The following is a 25,793-nucleotide window of genomic DNA, read 5'->3' on the forward strand; positions in this document are numbered from 1 at the left end:
TGGACAGGTGTTTTTGGCTGATCAGTTTATTATTATTAGATAAACATATTGCGGTTATAATTACTGCGCCATATACATAGTAAACAGTGTTGTCCCTAAAAGCAGCATTCGTTATCCACACACATATATGAAAACAGTTCTGCTGATATACATAATGAACAGAGTTTCCAGTATATTTTCTGAACGATGATAGATTAGCACTGAATGTTTTCTTTGTAAACGAGTAAAATAAACGTTAATAGAAAACGCAAAGAGGTTGTTTTTTTGTGTTTTTTTTTCTGACTGAAAATTCAAAAAGTGACAACATCTTTTCATTGTGGCATTCAGCTGAACAAAATTTGTTCAATTAGATGGTGTGACAAGATTGTCAGCTGTTCTGTGGGCTTGTTTTGGAAAGGACATTTACAGTGTTTATGTAACAGATTTTAAACAGATGGGACATAACAGAATATTACCGTTTTTTCACTAGTATAATGATGTTTATCATGTAGTAAAGTCTATTACGTTTACAATCCTACCTTTTTCATAATGTACTAATAGTATTTTCCTTTGTGACTATGAATCAGCAAATATTCATATAATAAATTATATCTGGAAAAGCTCCATAGTCCTAAAAGCACTCAGTCACTCCCACAGCATACATATTGGTGTGCTGCACAAATCAGTTCATAAAACTGCTTATACTGCTATGGCAATTTGGTAGCATCATCAGGATCAAACATGGAATGCAATCCTTAAGTGAACAAAGCTTCTCTTTTGCAAAAATAAATAAAATGGGGAATTTAGTATTTTTAATGGTTGGAGATGATGATTTAATTGTTTGTTATGAAGATTTGTATGCTATTAGATATATTGGTAATAATTAAGCTATATTCACATGTACAAGTTTATACCTTGCTGATGCTCATGTGAAAAGAGGTCACAAAAAGTTTAAAACCCACTCTAATATGTCTGAGCTCGGGCCTGCCCCAGCAGCATCATGAGAAGAAGGGACGATTTCCCCCATTTGCCTACCATTCATAGTGGGAGCATGGAAACAGTATCATGGGGGGAAGTTGGGCTATCCCACATACCTGCAACCTTTGCTGTCCATGCTGACTCATATCACACACCTGTTTTTTCTGTGTAGAGGAGGATGGGGAGACAGATTCTTTTAATATTCATTAGCATAAATAAATAATGTTTTCCAATGTAGCAACAACATACGTAGTTCAAGAGAACTATTCTTTCTTAAAAAAACCACACTGTCAAATTATCACTAGAACTTTATGCATAGGTGGCTATTGTATGCGGGACAATAACACAACATAATCCTTCTTTTAAAGGGACATTTATCTCCAGCCCACATTGGAACAAATGACAATTCACCTTCATGCATAAAATATCTGTCTCTGTCAGGATCTGCTTCCTGGTGATTGGTTGTCACAGGTGGCAGCAAATAACAATGTGTTGCATGACTAGGGCTTGTACACAAACTGGGAATAATGAAGTTCTCAAAAGATGTCTCTGAAGGTGGATAAGTTTGTCATGGATGCAGTGCATTAAAACTTATTTTACAGGGGTTTTTTCAAGGTCATGGATGTTACATCAAGATTACGATGGATTCGAAATAGGCTCTTAAGAAACAGGGGACATGGCAGGCGTTTTCACAGTAAGTACGCAACTAAAATTGTAATGTGATAATAATTCTGTAAATACATGTACAGAAATATATATTTTTATACATTTTGTGTTTTTCGGTGCCTTTCATCCTTTTAAATGGTTTTGGGTTATTGCTTTTCAATCTTGCCATGTTTAATACTGTAAATAATCTATACTCTTTTTATTGTGTCTTTGTCAGTATATTGTTCAGTGCAGTGTGATATTCTAGGCTTCTTCTGCTAACCTCTAAGAATGCAGCTATATTAGTATATAGATTGCATTTCTGACTTCACCAGCTGCATGCTTGCTTCAGGTCAATAACACACCAGGAAATAAAGTAAAAGGATAACTGTTACAGCCAGTCCCTTAGTAATTTCAAAGGTGGGTTGATGATGGCAGAACATATATTCCTCTCATTGTAGGTTATTCAATGATGTGTTTATATTTGATCTAGGAAAGTATTGATCTAGAAAAAAAAACTGTAATTAACAAAGTAAACATGCTGAACCAGTGTTAAAATCACAAATATATTGTACAGCATACACAATACTGCATTTAAAAAATGTTAAAATTTACATTATAAGCCACCATAGATTCCAAGGTAAATTATTGCATTCTATGCTGGATTTAAAAAGCTTTGACACACCAGTCCATTGTTTTGATATTTTATATTGTTTTAAGCTAATTATGCATTAGGGACTGGAGATTGGTGACCCACACTCTACTCACAATGTACTTTGGAAACCTTATTCTATCTGCAACTTGATACACAATCTGCAAGTCTTCCCACACCCACTTTAACAGCTACCATGTCATATAGGACTGTCATATTGCACAAATTACAGCCCAATACGAAAAAATTAGCTTTGCCAATACTGCTGGGATAGAAAGATGGTTAAGCCTGCTAAGGTACACTAGCTTTTTCTAAAACAGGTTTCCCAAAAGCCAAAATGAGGTTTAAAATGATCGGAACATACTTGCTAAATGAAGGGTGAATATACTTCCTTTTTCCAGTGGCCTGTGACATAAAATGCAGATTCATTGCTTCCCGTCTTTTGCAATCCTTCTATACTTCTCCTCCATGCATTGGTTTCACCCACCAGCTTGTTCTTCACTTCTTATATAACCAAGTGTGTTTTAGGACCCTGTGCTGACAGGGCCACTGTTAACCGCTCTAAATTATAAGAGGGCCATCAGATCATTTAACAGTAGAGTCATCCAAGAAAGGATTGGCCAAGGCAGCTGTAAAGGGTGTGCAGAATGGGGACTAGCTACTGTTCTCTGCCCCAGACCTCAGCATCTCTACTTCAGTCAGCACAATCAGTAGTTAAAGTTGACCCGGTTGTTAATTTAAAATTGTTTTTTACTTTGACAATGATCGTTGCAGATGCCTGTAGAGTAGAAGCCATAAGTACGATTTCTCTATATTGCACATATATATTGACCTGAGTGTTTTGTGGATACAGAATTAATAATCTTTACATCCTATGTATGCTTTGGCTTGCTTAACAGACTAAATCTTTAAAGGAATCTTTGGTATTCTGATGGTGGATTTCTGTGGTGGGACTCCTGTACAGGGGATTTTTTTTGCCAATATATATTCCTCCTTCATATTCTCTTGAGGGGAGCTTTTCCATTAACATTACAGTTATTGTTTTTTTCACAAACTCAGGGATTTATTAATATGGTCCATCATTCCAGAATGAGAGAATCAAGTGTATATACATGTGTCACGGTAGCACATGACAAATGCTGAAGTAAAGATTCTACTTTTCTATAATTAGCTTGTTACTACTATCTACTGTTATCAAACTAATCCAGGACTATACAACAGTCCCCCTACCTTTGATGCAATTTTCTGGTGACTTTGTCTAGGTTGAGTTGATGGCATCACTCTGCTGCCCTTTCAAAGCAGTAGACACTGTCCTCTCCCCATAAATATAACTTAATCCTAGAAGAAGATTAATGCTTTGCTAAGAAGAGAACTGTGAAAGCTATTTAAAAAAAACTATTACACTTACACATTATTTAACGTGCAGACACTTAATATGAAAAATCTGATGCTAGGACAAATGTTTTTAGCAAAGACCTAATTGAGCTAGTTAAAGAGGAGATGTTTACAGCAGTTTATGAAAGCCCCTAAAGACTTTGAGACACCAGCTGTTCTGCTAAAAGTTACAGTTTTTATATTAGCCATTAAGACTGCGTTCATGTTACCAAGCTGACTTTTCGATGCAGAACAGATATTCTATGTCTTTTTTGCTTTTAAAGCAGAACTAAACCTAAATTATAAAAAATGAAGAGTATGGCAAGCTATATCTCTTCTGCAATAAAACAAATCTGTTACAGCTTCTAGCCTCATTACTTGGGGCCCTAGGTATGTCACTTAAGTTAAACAGTTTAGATCACTAATTAGGAGAAAAGAGAGAAGGATTACTGACTTCTAAAACAAAGAAAAACACTCCATATCCCTTTCCAAACAATTCCAAAGTTGGATTTAGCCACTAATGGCCATGTTTGACAATAAAAAGAGGCACAAGATAAGAAACAGTTATCACAATTTGAAAATTTTGATAACTAAAGATGGGTTATAGTAAATACAGCCTTGTCATAAACTTGTCATAAACTTGTAATACTAAAAAGATACTTAACAATAATCTGTATAATATTACCATTTACTGGTAAACAACTGCAAATAGTTCCCACCTGTACATTATTATGTGTACCAAGTACATCTATTTGTAATGTGCTACTATAAAGCATATAAGAACAGTCGCATGATATTTGAATTAAATAAGGCTTTTAGTTTTATCATTTTCAATTTAACCGATTTAACACATTTCTTTTTCTCTCAGTCCTCCCATAACCATGTATAATTTGAACAGATCTTTACTTTAAGAATGTAGTGAAATGTCTGTGGGAGGAATAATTACAAAAAAGAACATGACAGCTGTCATTAGATGAATACATCGTTTATGTGAGAACACACTAAATACCTGTATCTGAAAAAGTAGAATTTTCAGCTGAATTAAACAGGTTTGTGTTAATAAAAATTATTAAACTATATAATAACTCCTGCAATACTCATTTAAAACTAAATCATCTTGTTCATGTTTATGTGGGTGGAGTGCCAATTAAATTTTTGTATAAGGATATGGGCAAGGTACCCTTTAAAGCCATGATAAAACAGTGGTTGTCCCAACTCAATAGTATAGCCACAGTGACTGTCCCCTAGAACTGTCTGCATATATCTGCAGCATTCTTCATTGCCTTTCTCTATGGGCCTAATTTAAAAAAGCTTTCCAAGGCTAGAGAGGATTCACTTTCAACAGTGAAGCTGGGTGATCCAGCAAACGTGGAATGGATCTGGTCCAGGATTCAAAACATTTGCTAGCAAATGACTTTGAAGAAATCAATTCCAGGTTTGCTGGATCACCCAGCTTCACTGATAAAAGTGTATCCTCTCCAGCCTTGGGGATCGTTATTAAATCAGGCCCTATGTCTGAAAAGCAAACCTTTAACAATTCCAGAAGTGTGGGAACTTAACTGCACCCATGTCCCACATATATACACACACAATCATTTTGGAAAAAACAATGTGGGGGGAGGACAAAGTTATGCTCTCAAGCCATGCAAATTCATATTCATTTGACAGTAAGGCAAGTTGGCACATCTGAATGGAGTGTGCAGCACAAGTCTGTATGTAATGGCACAAAATATTCAAATGAGGTATAAGTGTCTTCTGCATCCTTTTTGTAGTCAGCATAGAGAGAAAAGTTCTGATAGCAGTAAACATAGTCTAAATCTAATACAAAACAAACTTTATATACTTTGGTGGGTAGGCAGCATGGTGGTTCAATGGTTACTTTTGCCTTTGCAGCATCCCAGGTTCGATTCTCAGCCAGGACACTATCTGCATGGAGTTTGTAGGTTCTCCCGGTGTTTGCGTTTGTGGGTTTCTTCCGGGTACTCCAGTTTCCTCCCACAATCCAAAAACATGCAGTTAGGTTAATTGGCTTCCCCCCAAAATTGACCTTAGACTGTATTAAAGACATATGACTATGGAAGGGACATTAGATTGTGAGCTCCTTTGAGGGACAGCTAGTGGCATGACTATGGACTTTGTAACGCGCTGCATAATATTTCAGCGTTATATAAATATTGTGTAATAATATTATTAAATATAATAGGCAACACCCAACTAATATGTTAGATTGCAGGTCCAGCAACTCTTTCTTGACACATCTACCCCGGGTACTTATCAGGGTAATTTCTGTGGAATATTCACACATCCGAAGACAGAACCTCAATGATTGTGACCCACATCAGAACGTTAACACTTATTCTAAAAAAAAGCATCAACATATCACTTTACCTTTACAAACCCTCAGCCAATAAAAAGGCTACCATCATTGTCACAAACATTGGCATTAGAAAATGCAGCGTATCTGTAAATTTCTTGAACTAGACTGTACAGTGTGGAAAGACTATGGCTACCCCTAATGTACACCGCTGCATAATATGTTGGCACTTTATAAATCCTATTTATTAATAATAATAAAAAAAATAATAATAATAATAGACTACAAAAATAGAAAGAATAGTCTGTTCAAGTGCTAGACTTATGGCCTGTGGACTAGCAAAACTAAATTAGTTGCATAATTACTGCCAGTAATAATAGGAAGACCCTGTTTACCAATATCCGATGACACACAAAACAATAACAATGTCTGTAAAATGTTATTATTGAATATACTATTACAGATATATGTTGACATAATTCATGAATTTTGTAACATATAGTATTCATTCAGTAGATTAAGTGGACTAGGATGTATCCAGACTAATTTACTATGACCTTCAGCAGATATGGTATATACCTTTTGTGGAGCACACTAGTTTGTAGAGTTACCATAGTTATACAACATTCATTCTCAGCATGCTTTGTCTTTTAGGTTGTCTCTACAATTAGCTTAAATAAATGGGACATTAAAAAAAGAACCATCCAAAGAATAAGCACATTTTGAATTATTAAACATGGCAGCAGCACTTTCGATGTAACTAACTAGGCAGAATAGATTGTCACTTAAGTTAAAGCAGAGATGAAGCCTAGGGCAACCACATAAGAGGAGTGGAATGAAGACACTCAGCATTTACACATAAATGTAAAACATTCTTAAGTATCTTTTTTTTGGTGTATTTTCAGCGAACACATGAACTTGTTTTTTTCTTTCCTAATCTATGCACCACACAAGCTATTGATGGAGAGATGTTGCAGAGACCTGTCATATTTTGGTCATGTAGAACAACTCCCAGTAGTCATTTCCACACACTGTAACAAGGTGACTGACTGGCCCTGACCACTCCTTCTTGACTACCTATGTACGATGCCAAAATTTACAGTACTGGATTAGGCCCATCCCCCCTCAAAAAAATCCATCAGGATAAAGTTGTTGAAAAGACTATTTGCGGTTGGTTTCCTACAAAAAAAATGAAGCTGTTATTATGGTGGAAATGTTTGAATATTATTAGCCACTGAACAAAATACCAAGGAGTAAAAATAAAATGTGTAAATAAAGCAAACAAAAACATTAGTTTGTAAGAATGCACTATTTTGAATAGTACATTGTATAACTTCATCAGCTGCATCCCCACCACCTATTGGACTAAAACTCACTGCATCAAGCTTACCACTAGTTTAAAAGTAAGACTAAGCACAGATGGGTGGTAAAGTTGTGGTGCAGTTATCACTTCCTCTCTCACCTGCAGGTACCCATAGGGAATGAATAGGGGTGGTAATGTTTGGTCTAGTACCACCTACTGCCAACTTTTAAAAGACTGGTTCGTTAAAATCCTGCATGTAAGAACTTAGCCTTAGTTAAAAAGCACAAGATATTCCCCTCTCTTAAGCTTGCTTTCTTCTATAGTACCTGACTTTATATAGATGGATATCCCACTAACAATGGACCTGTTCTTTTACCAGTCAAAAAGATGTGCACTCAGGAAAAAGAAATATATTTTCTCATAGTGTAATAGGTTTATTAAAAAAAGCAAAGGTAAAACAGAACTAAAAAAAATATAAATTGAGAGCAAGTAGATTCCTATTTGCAGAAAGGACAGGTAATTTCTCTACTGCAATAAAACAAACTAACTGCAATTGTTTCCTTAATTGTTCTGCAATTTTTTCTTCAATGTACACTGAGCTATGTATGCACTCAGCGTCCGATCTCTTCATAACTATCTGTTGGGAAAGAAAAAACTCAGTTTTGGGAATTAAGATGCAGCAATAGCAAAAGAGATTTGTACTGGAGGGGGATTTGTTCTCCTGTGTTAAGAAGACACAAGTGTTATATACACTCTTTGTTATGCACTCCAGACCCCTATGCTCTTAACAATATTTTCCCCTGATTCCTACACATTGTGAAATATAACACAAATATAGGAAAGGTTAAATGTGTGTAAGTTGTTCTCGTAGGTCCCCTGGTTTGGTAGTTTTTGTGCATTAAACTCCTAACCCCTCTGCTCTGTACATTATATACTCGTGAACCCTACACTGCTGTAAATTTTATACCCCTGAATACTGAATTTATTGGGCTGTATATGACATAATCCTGACCTCAGCATTCTGCGTCACGTACTACTTACTTAAGTGCCCTGTACATTACACACACCTAAACCTCTATGCTTTGTGTGTTAAGCACTCCTGACCCCTTCACTCTGCATTAGGCACACCTGTACCCTGTGTTACATACTCCTGTCATCTGTGCAATATGCATTTTTAACTTCTGTGCTGTACATGTTATGACCCCTGCACCTCCTGCATTGAGCTCTCCTGCATTTTGCACTTTGTGGGTTTTGCACTCCTGGCCAATAAACTCTGCTAATTACAAGCTGTACTCCATACAGTCCATGGGTGGCTCAGGGGTTAGCACTCTGGCCTTTGCAGCGCTAGGTCCTAGGTTCGAATCCCAGCCAGGACACTATCTGCATGGAGTTTGCAGGTTCTCCCCGTGTCTGCGTGGGTTTCTTCCCACATCCCAAAAACATGCAGTAAGGTTTTTGGCTTCCCCCTAAAATAGACCTTAGACTACATTAATGACATATGACTATAGTAGGGACATTAGATTGTGAGCTCCTTTGAGGGACAGTTAGTGACACGACTATGGACTTATGTACAGCGCTGCATAATATGATGGTGCTATATAAATACTGTGTAATAATAATAATAGTGCTATGGTTTGTTCATGCCTGCTGTGCTTGCCTAAAGAAATGGAAAAATGTGGGTAAAACAGGGATGACAACCATGCCGAATTACTGGTAAAGTCAAGCCAAATGTTTCTTTACAGAGCACTTAAAAAATCCTTATTACCGGTAGGTCAATCAGTCCAGGAAACTTTAATAAAATGATCCCTTTATGAATTATCCATATGAATTGAAAGATTTATTTAAACAAAGACTGACTTTACAGAAATATATATTTTTTTAGACATTTTAACTACCTGCTAAAGCTTTTACGATTTTGTTTTGTTTTGGAGAGTCCCTTTAAGCCCTTTTCATACATTCTGTACAGAAATTGAAGTGGTTTGTATGTTGCATTTGCTGGCTTGACTTGGTATCTGAGCAGCAGTGTAAAATAACCTTGTTATCTTGGCTTCATTGTTGCTTCCGCAGAGAGGAAGGCTGCTTTATTCAGACACAAAGAAAACCTAATCCAAAGTACTCGAACTCCTGATGAGAAAGTTCTTATCTAACCCTTACATAATTCATGTATCATCTTTGCTGAGTCATATGGCAAAGCCGGCTACTTGGTGGGTTAATTAACATCAAGCTTCTCTGGTGCTGTTTGAATTTAATATGTTTTGCATTTTTACCTGAATATTCCAGAGCACTCCCTGTATATATATATTACCCTAACCTATTTTGGTCTGACAGGATGAGATGTTTATGAAATTTTGCAGGTTTGAAAGAGGCACAAAAATGATCACCTGAATAAATGACAGATGGTAAGGAATATGATGATCTCACACATTTACAATGCGGTCAGTACATGAACGTGTCTACTTTCACACAAATTTTATGGTGGTTGCAAGATTCATAGTGAACTACAACAAGAGCATGGCATGGGAGGTGTGCCCAACAGTAACCCACAGCCAGCCAGGGCCCAGCAGTAACCACCAGGCATCAGCCTCCAGCAGTAATCCCCTAACAGCTGGTCACCTGTAGAAGACTACCCTAGCACTAGAATTAGCCACCAGACACCAGGCCCTAGCAATACCCTCGCAGAAAGCAACACGCAGCATGAATCCCAGGGGTCCAGAAAGCAGGCCTCAGTCTTTGAGTCTTTCTTGTGTCTGGAGACTGAATCATCATGTGAACAAAAATCTAGGGGGGGGTAAATGTTCCCTATGCCCCCTTTCCCCCGCCGAAGTGCTTGACATCCAATTGGTCCTAATCAGATCGATATTAGCAACAGGAAGCCTCCTGCCCCATATACATTGGCTGAATAATACATAGTTTAGTGTCATACCTAATGTATAGGGGCACATTAACTGAAAGGGAAAAAATGTTTTATGTTGCACAGCCTGAAAATGTTGTCCAGTTAAATAATTTCTACAATGGGGAATGGGTGGAATTTACTGATGAAAACAGGCAATTATATTTTTTTGTGGATGTGCACATATTTATGTAGCTTCTATAGCTGACTTTCCTTTTTACCCTGGAGGAACCCTTGAAATAACTTTTAGGTCTTGGGGAACCACTGTAGAAGATATATACAGCTCATCATACATTATCTTTAGTATTATCATTAGTTTAGTATTATCTAATAGTAATTTATAGTTAATTACTATAATTAACTATAATTACTATAGTTATTTACTATAATTAATTAATAATTATAGTAAATTATAGATATGATTATAAATATTAAATATAAGAGATATGGCTTGTCTAGCACATTGGTCATCAATGGCAGAACATTTTTTTCTTACCTTCCTTGTTATATGACAAAATTATTTTTAGTGAAAACCAAGAAATAAAAAAATGAAATAAATCATAGTGGCCAAAACAACACACAGGGATAAGTGTAGTATCCCCTCCATTGGTGGCCCAAGTTGAAGGTTCTCCTAAATTGATGGTCAGGAGAGAAGGACCCCTTTACATTAGTGGTCAATGGAAAGCATGTCTTACTTTGGGGGGCAGTTTGTTTAATTTAAAGATCAGTAGAAAAAATACTAGTTATTTTGGTGGTCCGTGGCAAAGTTGCCTTTAATACATTAAGAGATCTTTGAAAAGGCTTACCCTGATATTGGTAGCCAGTGGTAAAAATTGCACCTTTTCAGTCAGTTAAAAATCATTGGTTACACTTGTTACTTACCTGAGAGGCAAAAGTAAAGGTTCAACTGGTCCCAAATAAATGCTGTGTGAAATCAAGCCAACCCTTAGCCAGGGTACCATAGTATCAGGTTGAGAAAGGTTGCAAACCAAGTTACATACATTAAAACTGATTTAGATTTGTAACATCCAAGCTCCTGATTAAATAGTTATACAATTATTTTAAATGCCCAGAAGAAGGTATGTTACTTTAAAAATGTCAGCGAATTTTGCTTGTCTTCACCCAAAACGTCTTGTTGCCACAGAAACCCTATTTGATTTAAGGTATTGCAGACCAGCAGGTGCCTGAAGAGCTGCTTAAGTCAAGAAGACACAAGTGTTATGCAGTAATCACTGAAATGGGAGATCTAGGAAATATGCAATTGCTTTAGGTATTAACATCAATATCTATTACAAATTGTTAGTATTTGGTGACAATACAAAACATGGGTAACAGTATGGTTAGTTTTAGAGATTGGATTTATGCATCTGTATATTCACAGTGGAAACCGAAACACTGAAAAATGCATAATGCATGCATGTACTCTTTACATCATCTTCAAGTAATCTTGAAAACATTTTATTCAATGTGACGTATAAGAGCTTCATATGTAATTTGTGAACAAACTACCACCTACACACGTCTGCACACTGTATTATTTAGGACTGATGCACATTTTGCTGTGCTTTCAGCTATTTTACAATTACGTATAATTCACTGAGGTGAGAAGATATTCATTTTGCTTTTGCTACTGGAATAATGAAAAAATAAAATATTAAACCAGCCACAAACTGGATGAATTCAATTACATTCATGTACAGAGAGAGGATTTTACCACATGTAGCTAATAGTGTTATGTGCAGGCAATGTGCAATATGTGAACAGATTTTTTAATTTCCTTGTTATTTCAACAGAAAAATACTAAAATATTTGGATCATTTACAAACACAATACAAGATCCTGATTTCTAAATATCTAAATTCTAAATAGACTAAATATCATATTACAGAACCTCCTGTGCCATTCTCTATAGTAAAAAAAATGAAGAAAATGTAACAGTAGTATTAGTAACCCTTCATAAAGGCCACGACAGGTGTGGAGTTTCAACAACTGAAGAACACTGTCTATTGGTTTCTACCAAACATGGCTGTCTACCAAACATGCTCCTGAAGATATGGAGAAAAGATCTTACCACCAGCCAATCAGTTTAGCAAGAAGATGTATACTTATATTATCCAAATGTACTTATTTATCCAATTGGAAATCTTATTTGGAAATACCTTAGCAAAAGTATGAGATCAGTAGAAAAGAAAAAAAATTCCTAGGATATAACTTGTCTGTAGCCTTCATCTACACAGGAACTGCTTTTAGCACTTCTGATAGCTAAAGGAGGACTAAGCTGCCAAACTGTAAACTCAGTCCAACAGTGTACATCAGTAGAGACGCTCTGTCTTTGCATTCTGCAGGTATTACAAGTCCCACTCCATATCATCTAAAAAACTGTCAGTGCTGCGAAAACATATATCAGGATTGGCTGCCAAACAGGCAGTGGAGCCCCACAAGCTTACCTTGGGACAAATACTCTTCCAGTGTCATCTGCATGGCTATACTGCCTTGTTGATGCCCAGTTAATCCCACTCTGTACATCATAGTGTCAAGAAAACAATCTACAAAATGACCCCTACATCATAGTATTTCCTTCTAATATTATCTTCTTTCAGCCTTTTCACAAGATGACCATCACTGTATTTGTTTAAATAGCATTTAGGTTAACTTTTCAGACTAAAATCTTACCCAAAGGTAGCATGTAAATCATGTAAACCCTGGGGTCAATGGTATAGCTACTATGTATTGGGAAATGTATATGAACAGATCACCCCGTGCTGTTGCTTCTTATCTCTGTGACTTGTTATGATGTGACAATATGAGCCATTAAGGGAGGGAAACTGAGAAAATGCCATTTTACCTAAACACAGTCACATGCCTGGAGATCAGACTAAAGCTGCGTACACACGTCAAATTTTTCTCGCCCGATAATCGGCATCGGCCAGATATCAGGTGAGAATCTGGCTTGTGTACAACCCAGGTCGTTCATCGTCCGTGGATCCGTCCTGGCGGATCCACGGACGATGAACGATGAGCGATCCTAATGCAAGGGAAGGGGGAGAGCGCGCAGCAGGGTGCCGCTCCGTTGTTCTCCCCCTCCCGTCTCCATAGAGCAGAACGGTGCTGTATGTACAGCACTCGTTCATGGATCGTGTGGTCCTTTGTCGTTGGAAAGGATCGTGAAAGATCCTTTCCAATGACAAGAATTGCACGTGTGTACGCAGCTTAATATTTCATATTAATAAAAAAGTTTTTTAAACAAATCATTTAAACATGCGGATTTGTAAAGGTTACAAGGTTAACTGTAACAAATTATTTCTAATAAATAGTAACATTTCAAAAGGACTGATTATTTTTTTTATTTTACTTATTACTTGCCAATTTTCTCTTTCTTAAAAAAAGAGAGAAGTTGTTTAGCTGTACAGATTAAACCGCAGACTGATAGGAACTTTCCAATGGTCATTTTCCTGACCCTAGATGTAGGCATTTAAATAATATTATTGCATCAAACCTAACTTGATATAAAATGACGTACACCAGGAAAAAAGCATTCTCCACTTGCATGGCTGGTATTAAATTAAATATTAGTGCTATAATTAGGTAAAAGTAATTTACCTGAACCTTCTTTATCTTCATTACTAATTAAGTTTTACATAATAAGGACACTGGCAAACTTTTATAACAATAATGTTTTTAAATGGGTCTTTCAACATTGATAGGACACATCCTCTCACTTGGTTTTAAACCTGTATACAACACAATGTGTTCTGTCTTTCTATAAGTAATGTTTAGTGCACCATCTATAGATATAATACTGTGCTCCTTCGTGTTTATTTTCATTTAGTGCCTGTGTACACTTAGTCCAGTGCTAGATCTTTATTAGGTCAATGCAGGCAATGGCCTGGAGCCTTAAGGTGCGTACACACTTCCAATTTTTATCATTCAAAACGAACGACGAACGATCGATTGGGCAAAAATCGTTCGTAAAAAAAGTAACCAACGACGCCGACGAACGAGGAAAGTCGTTGGAAACGAACGACCGGACCGGCGGATCGGATTGGACGACGATCGTTGAACATCGTTCGTGTGTACGATCGTTCGTTGATCGTCCATGGTCTGAGCATGCGTAATAAACGAACGTTCGTTCACTTTCCTGTCGTGCACATAGTTCCTCTATCCCTCAAACGATCGTATCTATTGTGTGTACAATATCTACGAACGATCGTGTCGTTATCTCTATGTGCAGGATCGGTGCTATACGATCGTTCGTAGATATCGTGCAGGATCGTTCGTCGTTCGTTTTCCAACGATAATAATTGGAAGTGTGTACGTAGCTTTAGATTCCATATCTGCCTGCCTGTGTCACTGTTGTAGACCTTACAGATAGGAGGTGTTCCTAACAAACCTATGTATGTACCTTGATTTTACATCAGACACCCAGGACTTTCTACTGTGGTCTCTTATGTTAATGAAGCCTGGAAATAGTGTTTGCAGACTTCCTCAAATAATATGTTATTATTATGCAATTGTTACAATATATTTAAGTTTAGTACTTTTATATGCACATCATGGGCTGTCCATTAATAAACACATTAGCTAAAAAAATACTTTTCTGCAGTTCGGATAGAACAGAAAATACAAAAGTTGTTCAAAACGTTTTTTTGTCATGTGTATTTATTTCAAAAATGTTACATGTGTTTCCAGTGCAAAAATACGAATAATTACTAGAGAATCTAGTACAAGTGAAGTAAAACACCCACTTAGGCAACTGTCACAAGAAAAAGTGTCTCCAATGTAAGAGTTATTGCCACATTAAAAAAATACACACTTAACGTGTCAAGGTAATGGTGATTGATTTGATTTGATACATTTTTACTGCACTGACACATGTATGCTAAATTGAACAGTTGGTAGTAAAATTCTGGTGTTAAAATGATCAGGGCCAGGGCAGAGGGCAGATAAGTTTGGTTGGTAAACTCAAAAATGCATGGTTGTAATAGAAAACGAATAAATAAAATTGCTCAGCAGTGTAGGAATTGTCTACAAGTAAACCTGAGTATTTCCAGTAAATATTTACTAAAACCATTGGCTGGTACAGATGCTCGCCTATAGAACACTCAATGGTCTCAATTGACACGCCCCCACCCCCTTCCAAAAGAAAAATATAAATGAAGAATGCAAAGTCTAATAGCAATCAGGTTATATAAATATTATAATAAGTAAATATTAGGTATATCAAATGGTAGACATAAACACATGTTATACTGGACAAATGTGCTTGCAACTGCATTATGTGTGACCATGTGACATCTAAAGTAGGAGAACAATAAAATGACAGGCAACCTTGCCAGCATTGCAGTACCACATGTCCGGGGGGAAATTATAAGACATCCATTTGACTGTGAAAATAAAAGGCATGAGAGATTCTGTACTTGCAAAACCTACGGGCAGACACAGCTACAAATGTTATTTTTTTTAGGAATATAACATGTTAATTTTTTTAGGGTTACCTTTTATTTACACTAATTAACTTGATTGCTTTGAGGATTTCTCTTGTTGAATTTTGGCTTCATCTGCAATTTACCTTAAAGTTTTTTTTTTGCTAAAGTGGGGAAGGATTAGAACTCATTTGGAGAGATTCTTGTCTAGTAGGAAGGTTGTGTCACCAGAACAGGAAGCAACATATTTCTAACAGCAACACAGACAGACCTAAATATTAATTTTTGTAAATTTAAGTTGAGGGATGTTAGAACCTCTATCAGCTTTATATTGTTGTCTGTTTCCCTGTTGCAGATATTTCCTGACTTCATGTCTGGTTAAAGGTTAGCACCAGAACACAAGTGAGGGAAATCCATCTGACAAGGCCAATTTTACATGCATGAATTTACTACAACCACTAGATTTGTCAGTGGAACACACAAAATTGTAACTTGTTGAAAAACAGTAAAAGTCCCAGGTGTAGCTGCAGGATATGAGCGATGGCAACAGGAGCCCTGACTGCTGATTCTATGATTGAATACGTTATTTATTTCTACACACTACTTCTAGGATAAAGGCCCATGAAATTTAAATAGTCCAGTGACCAATAAAAGTTTTCACATTATTGAATCCTCTATAAAATTGGAAGTACCATGGTACTCATAACATTTCTAAATTCCAATCTCTTCCCTATACATCCACAACTACAACATTTAGAGAGAAAAAAAGCATTGACTATTTGCTCCACCCCAGGGCAAGTAGTATGTTAGGAATAGAAAATACCTCCCGCTTTCTACATTTCCAGAACATCAGGGTGCTCTATAGTCCACACAGATTTCTGGGAAAAATGTGACTTAAAACAATCAGTTTTGGTGGTTCCATTGTGGGCACCACTATCTGCTTTTTTTCTCCTTTTTCTGGCTCTGATCTTAGGCCATCTTGGTTGGGATGACGTCATTTTTTAAAAGAAGAAGACAGTGATCAGGCAGGTAAGTATGTTTTATTGCAAAAGGGACCCTCTGTTGCCTAAAACACTGCATGATACTGTAAATATTGGTGACTATTACAATTGCTAGAACATTTTGGGAAATAAGCTACACGTTTACAATACAAAAATAAGCAAGGAAACAGACATGCTGTTCTCAGAATATAAATGTAGCAGCATTTGTTCTGATAAAAACTGAAATCACCAGCACATTATGTCAAAGATCATACATCAGGAATCTGCTATTTCCCACAAGTTTATATCACAAATCATTTTCACAGTTAGTGCACTAATGCCTTGAGAGTTTTATATGTTTTCTGAAGATAAGTTACAAAACAAATAAGCAGATGTTCATACCTAGCTGATGTAAGGTGTAAAAAGGCCACTTAGTTGGAGCACTCCTTTTATACCAGCTATTTATGTGTGCTATGACACGTGTTAGGTGGGGCAAGCTTGTGTGTGACATCTCCAAAACCACAGATTCCGTTCTCATGCTTTGTGTCACCATTTGCGGTTTTCTTGAAAGCAGAAGTAGACCTGACTGTCAAAGACTGTGATAAGATTTTAGGTCTGATTTAATAAAGCTCCCCTAGGCTGGAGAAGATACACTTTCATCAGTGAAGCTGGGTGACCCACCAAACCTGAAATGCATTTCCTAAGTTATTTGCCTTTTGTTAGCAAATGTTTTCAATCCTGGACAAGATCCATTCAAGGGTTGTTGGCTCACCCAGCTTCACTGATGAAAGTGTATATTCTCCAGCCTGGGGGAGCTTTAATAAATCAGGTCCTTTAAGTTCTCAATTTGATCGGTAATTTGATAAATATGTTATGAGCATAAATGCCCTAACATAAAACACTACACAGCTTAATATGTAAATTCTCCCTCAGTGGGGCTGTACTTGACAAAAATGAAAGTGTATTGATAGCCAAACTTTTTGTTGATTTGGATAAATTTGGGAGGGATTAGGGCCTTTATCAAGTTTTTACTGCTGTGTCCCTTCTAACCTAACTAATGCCCGTTGATTGTTTTTATTTGTATTTTTTTTTTTTTTGCATATACTGACTTTGTGTGGACTTCAAGTAATAATTTACTGTACGTAGTAGTTTCCCAGCACCAGTGTCACCAGCAGCGCACAACACTATCAGTACTGCCAGATCAAGCAGCATCAATGATATTTAATGGCTACAGCAACAGTGTTCAGTGTACAATGGTAATACATAAATGCTTAACTTTAGCCCTGACAATAAGTACCTATGTACAGTAAATGGGCTAGTACAAAACACATAAAAAAACTGCTGAAAAACAGAGTGCACAAGCATGTGTACCTGTCTACATTAACTGTCCTTCATTAGGTGACAAATATAATACTATATATACAGTTAGGTCCATAAATATTTTGGACAGAGACAGCTTTTTTTCTAATTTTGGTTCTGTACATTACCACAAATAATTTTAAATGAAACAACTCAGATGCAGTTAAATTGCAGACTTTCAGCTTTAATTCAGTGGGTTGAACAAAAAGGTTGCATAAAAATGTAAGGAACTAAAGCTTTTTTTTTTACACAATCACTTCATTCCAGGGGCTCAATAGTAATTAGACAATTGACTCAAAGGCTATTTCATGAGCTGGTGTGGCCAATTCCTTCGTTATGTAATAACGAGATAAAAGGCCTGGAGTTGATTTGGGGGGGGGTTAGCGCTTGTATTATTATTATTATTATTATTATTATTAATAATAAACAGGATTTATATAGCGCCAACATATTACGCAGCGCTGTACAATAAATAGGGATTGCAAATGACAGACTAATACAGACAGTTCCAGCGACTTTCCTCGTTCGTCGGCGTCGTTGGTTACTTTTTTACGAACGATTTTTTGCCCAATCGATCGTTCGTCGTTTGATTGGAACGATAAAAATTGGAAGTGTGTACGCACCTTTAGAGTGTCTAGATGTCAGTCTCCTGTAATCCTTACATATCAGTATAATATTGGTAGACAGAAGGCCAGCAGTGGGAGTCAATCAGGATCTGCCACATGCCTGTGATCTAGAAGTGAATATGCTAACAGACGGAAGGCACATAATGAGCAGAGAAATTGCATCAACTTGCAGCTTCATCCTCATTGTTCAGTTATTAAGTGGGAGTGTGCCCAGACCTTTATAATACTATTATTGCAATGAATGACCAAACCTGGCTCTGCTATGTGACAATAGTGTGTGAAACACACAAATTACAAATTTTAATATTTGCACAACTTCCAAAGCTATGCAAGCCCCTCCTTCCAAGTGAAAAGAATATGGAGTCATGGCTTGGCTATGCATTACTATCATTTAGCTTCTGTTTCTTTGAAAACAGTTGTCTGTGAAAGTGGATAAGAACACACAGCCTGAAATTACCTATGAATATTCACGATATTATACTTTCACAGGACCCAAGCGGTTCACCTCTCTTCTTGATATTCACCTCTATGTTAGGTATGTTTGTTAGGTGCCTGGTTGGTGTTGCAGTCAGTCAAAAGTTTGCAGATTTGGGGTTGCATATTAGGTAAACAAACCCTAATATCCATCATCTATAAAAGCTGAACTAAACCCTGTCTGTGTTTTGTCACATGATTCTTTAAAGTTCCACATCCTGGACCTAATTCCCCTGCTGCTTACAAGGTTGGAATACCAGGATTAGAGTAAATAATTCTTCACCACCTTTGTATATGTTAACACTTTTGTATCAAATTTCTCTTAAAATGAAAACATTATTTAGCAGTTTATGCTGTAAAAAAAAAAACTCGGGTGTACACTGATTTTATTTGTAAATGCCTAAACCGCCAATGGCACATTTAAATAATTTAAAGGCATTTTTAAAACAGACAGTCAAATGCCTAAAACACCTTTAAATGCCCATAAACACATTATAGGCTCTGTAATAATTTTAGGCTTTTTATGCTTAATAACACCCCCAATATTTTTAATAAAAATAGGCAGGTATAGGTAATGAAAATTTTTGAAATGCCGCAATGTGTTTTTTTTTTTTTTAAAGCTCAGAATTGTGATGCCCAATACCAATTTGCTGTGAACTGGTACATTCAAATAAACAGAAAATTGCAAACAGTATTTAAAGGTTGGGGAAACACTTTGTATAAACTTAGCCTTAGCAGTAGAATTTTTGTAAAGCTAGAGATTAAACAGGGGCTATACTGTGATTTTGCTACGGAAAACCTTTAATTTGCATTGTCATGTCAAAGTCTAATCTGACCACAAAGTATTATCCCATGTCAAACTTAATCACTGGTAAACCTAAACACAACACAAAAAAATTTGAATCTGTTTTTGGAACTATTGTGTAGGAGAAGTAGTAGGAAAAGAATGTAGATTATGAAGAGCCTAAAGCAATGATTCCAATGCTGTAGTGATGACAAGGCAGGGGATTTGCCAGACCGCTGTAAAGAGACCACTGCTCTCGCACAGGTTCCTGCCAGCTGTTGGAGCTTTTTAAAAGCTGTTTTGAAAAAAAATGATTATACATATAAATTAAGCAACACAGCTCTTTTGATCCATCTTCATTCAATTCAATAGTTTATGGTAAAAATACTATCAGGTTTAAGCCTCCCTGTAAAAGTTTATAAAAGCAAAATGTATTGTAGAGAATGCTGATTTCCTGAATGTAAAGTTACTATTTTTAGTAGTCACTCACCTGACAGCATGCAGATAACTGTCAATTAGCTGACTATTAGCTTTAACCAAAATGAGTACCTGAAATGTACTCATTTTGGGCCAGTGATTCAGAAGGTAGTAAAAGCAGAGAATTTGAACACCAACCAGGCAAGATTCTTTAGAACTAGGTCAGGCATGGCAGTTTATGTATTCTGTCAATAAAAGGTTTGTGTATCTAATATTTGTGGACCACATAAATAGGAACATGATAGGGAAAGTTTTTAACCTACATACCTTTAACTAAAATGTCTTGGAAGCTAGAAGGTATGATGATATCATATTTCATAAACCAAACAACCAGAATATATTGCCTGTGCAAAACCCGATTTACCATGAGTTGTCTGGAGTCCTGACCTAGAAACTCCTTGGAGTTGGCTCAATTAAACCCAACTAAATACACCCAACGTAGGTGAGTGTGAATTCAGCCTTGAAGCAGAGAATTATTTTGGCAGAGGAGTTGATAGAACTCCATAACATTTGTTTACACCAGCTGATAGCACATTTAATCCTTTTGACTATAGGACCTCACTTAATTCTAAAAGCCCCCCCAGTATCAACCACTTCTTTCACATAAAGCAGGTCACTGGGACACCAGATGTTCACCATCAACCAGATTAGAGCAGATCAAGGTCATCTTGCTAAACCAATAAGCTTAAAAAAAACAAGGAAATTGTATAAACTTATTTCAGGCTAATGGAATGAATAGAACTCATGGAAAGCACAGTAGATTATGTCTAGCCCCAAGTCAAGAGGTTGTAGTAACGACTGGATGATCAGGTAAAATGACATAAAGATCTCAATATTCTCCATATTTAGGACAAAACCATACTGGTCAAACCCAGATTTGTGCCCTACAGTTATATCATCATAATCTGCCTAGACTCAAAAAATCTTTCAAATTCACTTTTCAAAGTGGGCTTTATACACTATTTAAAACTATGAGTATCTTAAACCCAGCTCCAGACAAAATAAAATGTTTTACTGGTGTCCATGTCTCTATCATATCCTGTCAGGACAGCAAGTGATAGAAAATCTATCTAATTGGGGTACAGACCCAAATACTGATTGTAAAAATTGGTTACAAAATTGGAACATTTTGATTGCCATCGGTACCTTCCTGTTCCATTGACACCTTTTCTTATGTTGTTTGCCATTGTAGTGTCTCAGGGCCAAAATTTAGTAAAAAATGAAAATGTTTCTGCTATCCAAAAAAATGTGTGAAGTTAGGTTTCAAGTCCTGTCCTGTCAAGTATTGATAAGTAGAAAACAGTATGAAATATTTAAACTGTAATTTTTTTAATGATCACGTAACTGAATGTAAGAAATCACTATAAAAAATACTGCTACCATTGCTCTGCTACCATTACCAGTACAACTAAGGGCCAATGTTGGAAAATTCTTTTGAGATCAGTTTGACACTTTAGGAATTATTTTCAGATTTCAATGAAGGTGCATTTGATCTTGCATTTTTGCCTACTTTGTTATGAAAATGTACTTCCTCATCAGCAGAGTTTCCAGGGGGATTGCTAACTCAGCACTGCAGATGTGCCCATGTTGGCCTGTTGATGACAGTCTCCTTGTGGTGGCCTTACTGCTGAAGGCTTCTCTTTTGGGTCCTGACATGACCCTGCTGCTGTACAGAAAAAAAGCACATCCAGGCGCAGACAAGGGGATGTGCAAGTTGTGCCACTTCAAAAGCCCCCCCCTGTAGGCAACTGTCCACATCACACAGACAGTGAAGTGGACACCCAAACAATAATCCCACCTCCTGTAATCAGAAGAAGAGAGAGGACTCAGCACTGAAATCTTACGTTACAGTATTTTAATGCTAACAATCAGTGTGGGGGGAATAGAGAGAGCCCAGATATTAGCATTAAGACCTGCTTTTGAAATTGCTCAATTTTCTCTAGGGGATCATAGAATAGGAAAAAAAAACCCTACTCCTAGCTCCTGCAACGGGGGGCACCACTACTATTCAACACTCTGGATTGCGTGTGCCCTCAGTGTCATCCTATACAGTGCAAGGCTGATAGAATTGCACTAAAAGGGATAAATTCAGCAGACTGAATGGACAGTGATGGGTATGAGGAGACAGAACTGAGGAGTTGGGTAGGTTTTTCTCTTATTGTATGATCCCCTGGAAAAAAAAGAAATTAACTTGTGCTGTGGGGGGAGGAACCACTGTAAAGGTAAAAAAAAAATGTTTTCCTGGAGTTCAGAGCTTATTCACATCAACTGTGTTGTTTTCTCTTTGGCCTGTAATTGCCAATACCTCGTGTGTTGAACAAAAATGTAGACATGGTGCATTTTGATGCAGCTCAGTGCAGATGTCAACCCACAATGCATGGTAATGGTGTTCTGCAGCACTATTGATTCTGATTGGCACTTCAGTGTCCCTTGCCATCTCTAAATTTTAAGAATTCCTCTTTGTATGTATACCTGGTTCTAAAAATCCCTAAGGCCTCCCAATAAACAATAAGCATTATCTGACATTATACTGACACTAAGGTCATTTTAGAGATGGCCTACAAGCAGACAAATGTCTAGTGTTTGAATGTAGATGGCTTAAGGCAGGATGGTACTTGTAGGATTGTCAGATCAATGCAATCCACATCCTATCCTCAAAGGCTGTATATTTTGTTTAGGCAGCCCTGATGCTCTGATACTGTTATCTGATTAGTAAGGTATGTAAATATAAACAGACACAGAACAGAGACATGTTCGGCAATCAAAGTTCAAAGATTTCCCGTACAACTTGCTGGTGGTTGGGAAGAAAGTATGCCATAATCACGCCATATTAAATTTAGAGAAACTGCTATGTGTAAATCTGCATCCCTGCAGAGATTGTTGGATAAAGAGAAATGCTGATCTTAATATAATCAGGCTAGTTTACCAACAAATATGATGCTCTAGTTTAAAGATCTGCCTTTGTTACTTGGGATATAGCAAGTTTAAGTGGCATTTTTCCATTTTAAAATAATTCAATGCAGAAACAGAGCTCAGATCCTCAGTTACTCACAGCAGTGTTCTGGAAATCCTGGAGTGCCTCTATTATGTCCAACTTGATGACAGCATTGGCCAAACTGTATAAATATATAATTAAGGAACATGTATTATTATTAAAACAGCAGTGCAAAGATAAATCACATTGTGTTACAATTCTTTGTGAATGGTTCCCAACCCCATCACAATACAATGTGACTTTTATAGTACTACAAGGTACAGATGCGGACTATTTTGTGTTTTGGTGAGCTGCATAGAAGGAAAATGCTGAAGGTTTGGTAAAACCAGCACTGCGGTGCATTCACAGTCCAATCAAAGTGAATGTGTTGACCTATTGTAAAGCATATAACCATAGGGTGTGGCAGGAAGTATAGGCTTCAGATGAACTGGATGTCAATGTTCTTCTGAAAGCCATGGCTGATCCAAGGAATGTGCTGCAGGAAAAGTAAGAATTAACTTTTTGGGTTTTTTTTTTTTTTTTTTTTTGCAGGTGGTGGGTTTTTAAACATTCACATTAACAGCAGTAATGTGGCACAGTAAAATGATTACACATATTGGTTCTATTTATTCAGAATGGCAGCCCAATCACCTCTTGGTGCACCTGTAGTTTGCTCCTTTTCTGGAATTGCTAGGCAGTCTTATAGGAATTGTGTACGTATGGCCATGTTTTGGACCCTATGTTGTGACCCTAAGTTACCCTATGCTGTGTATGTACCCATGAGCTATTTCCCCTTCACTTCATCTCCCAAAGCAGGAAGTTAGGGAAAGTATTTCCCAAAGTGAGAGGCATTCCCATCTGCTGGAATATTTCCTTTTAACTTTTGTTCTTCAGCCCGCTCTAAAATGGGCTTTTTACCCCTCACAAATACAAACAAAAAGATGAATCTCCCTGCTGAGGCGCAGACAACTTTTTTGAGAATAGTTTTGCCCTTGGAGGGTTCAATGTATTTTGGTTGTGTGATACGTTTTAGAAAATGTGGATTTGTTAGCATGCATTGTGTTACTTCCACTCACTCATTAAAAATGAACCGCAAGTCAGCACACCAATGCATGTGAGCGTGTTGTGGTAACACACATGTAACTGAGCACACTACCACAACATGCTACAAGCCCTAAATTATAATTGAAGTGCTTTTAATTTGCTTCCAGACTTCCCATCATTACTCCTAGCAATTACACAGCCTCTTATCCCAAGCCTGTGATTTTCAGAAGTGTCTTCCAGAACATTCCAAGCATAATCCTGACAGGACCTGACTTCCTGTACAATGCCTGGCAGCATAGCCCTGCCATGGTGGGTGTGCACAGAACATGTATGTAAGTTATGGAGGACATGTCTATCACATTGCATGCAGTCCAGCTTCCTGTACGGCTTTTCCCTGAACACATAAGGAGCTGGAGCATGTCATCATCTCAGTGAGAGGATGTAGCAGTGTAGTCAGGAAGCAGCACGCAGCCAGTTCCTCCTTCACTGATCACACTGCCCGGGAAGCTGTCCCGTCAGGGCCGATAGGTAAGATGTCCGCTGAGGAGGACACGAGCAGCACACACCTGAGTGAAGCCGAGGAAGCGGATGACGTGCTCTCTGAAGGTAACTTACCGCTTTGCAGGTGTCGGGGCCGGGTGATAACGGTACTGCTCATAGGGGAGTTGGCCATCACTCAGAGTTGTACATTCTGCACTCCTACAATGGGGTCATCACACCATGCAGTTATCTGTATATTAAGGGAGGTATATAATAATAATAATAACCTTTATATCCAGAACAGATCAGTTTACCAGCCCCCACCATTCCATGTCCAATGGTCACCTGTTTGTAGGCTGCCATTTCTGGGCACATGCTAGTTACCTGGCCATGGTATCCATACTTTGGATCATTTACCTGGAACAGGTATGCAGCTAAAACCTTCAGATTTTCTCGTGTTCCTGGATATTGATTTGTACACTATTGCAGCCTGGAAAGTAGCATTTTGTAAACAATATGGCCATCCATGGCAGCTGTGGTTTCCTTCCCAGGCTTGGTTTAATGGTGACGGATCATTGGAAAGCATTGTAGGAATGGAGCGTGAGAAGATATTTCTATAAAAATAACCAGGGTGTGGGTGGGAATCATGTACACAGAGGGAACAGGGAATAATGTGCTGAACCAGGAGCAGTAACATGATTTGTATTTGTTTTATTCTTTTATTTCTTTTATTTATTTATTATTTTTACATACCTGCATTTTATGTAAATAGGAGATTCCTACATTGTATTTCCATGGTGTATGGTGATGGTGTAGGGAGAAAAAAAAATAAAATCCACTAAACCACAATAACATTCTGTTTTTCTAATAATACTAAAATACCAAAATGACCTCCTCTGGTGTCCCCTAACCCATGGTTATGGTTGCTGTACATAGAAGAGGCATCAGTTATCCCCAATGAGCAGTATATATGGTGTGTACCTCCCGCATGGCCATGACGGTTCTCATTCCTTGCAGGGGGATCAGTGCAGGGTTTT

The 25,793-nt window shown here is 37.3% G+C and overlaps 1 protein-coding gene and 1 long non-coding RNA gene across 4 annotated transcripts in view; one reads left to right on the top strand and one right to left on the bottom strand.

The window, feature by feature from the left end:
- Positions 1-1,182: 1,182 nt before the first annotated feature.
- LOC140330962 (uncharacterized) lies at positions 1,183-5,746 on the bottom strand. Its single transcript, XR_011920823.1, has 2 exons — positions 3,485-5,746; positions 1,183-2,107 (listed from the first exon to the last, which is right to left on the bottom strand). It is a non-coding gene; the product is annotated as an uncharacterized lncRNA (long non-coding RNA).
- Positions 5,747-24,637: 18,891 nt separating this feature from the next.
- RIPOR2 (RHO family interacting cell polarization regulator 2) overlaps positions 24,638-25,793 on the top strand; it is an 81,173-nt gene continuing 80,017 nt past the window's right edge. Inside the window, exon 1 of one of the 3 annotated variants that reach the window (XM_072411596.1) lies at positions 24,638-24,882. In XM_072411596.1, the coding sequence (XP_072267697.1) occupies positions 24,810-24,882 (73 nt within the window). In that variant the 5' untranslated portion in view covers positions 24,638-24,809. The remainder of the gene's footprint in view (positions 24,883-25,793) is intronic. The other 2 variants (XM_072411593.1, XM_072411595.1) reach the window with 2 other exon arrangements.

This window comes from Pyxicephalus adspersus, chromosome 5, assembly GCF_032062135.1.
Source record: "Pyxicephalus adspersus chromosome 5, UCB_Pads_2.0, whole genome shotgun sequence".
Classification (NCBI taxonomy): Eukaryota; Metazoa; Chordata; class Amphibia; order Anura; family Pyxicephalidae; genus Pyxicephalus; species Pyxicephalus adspersus.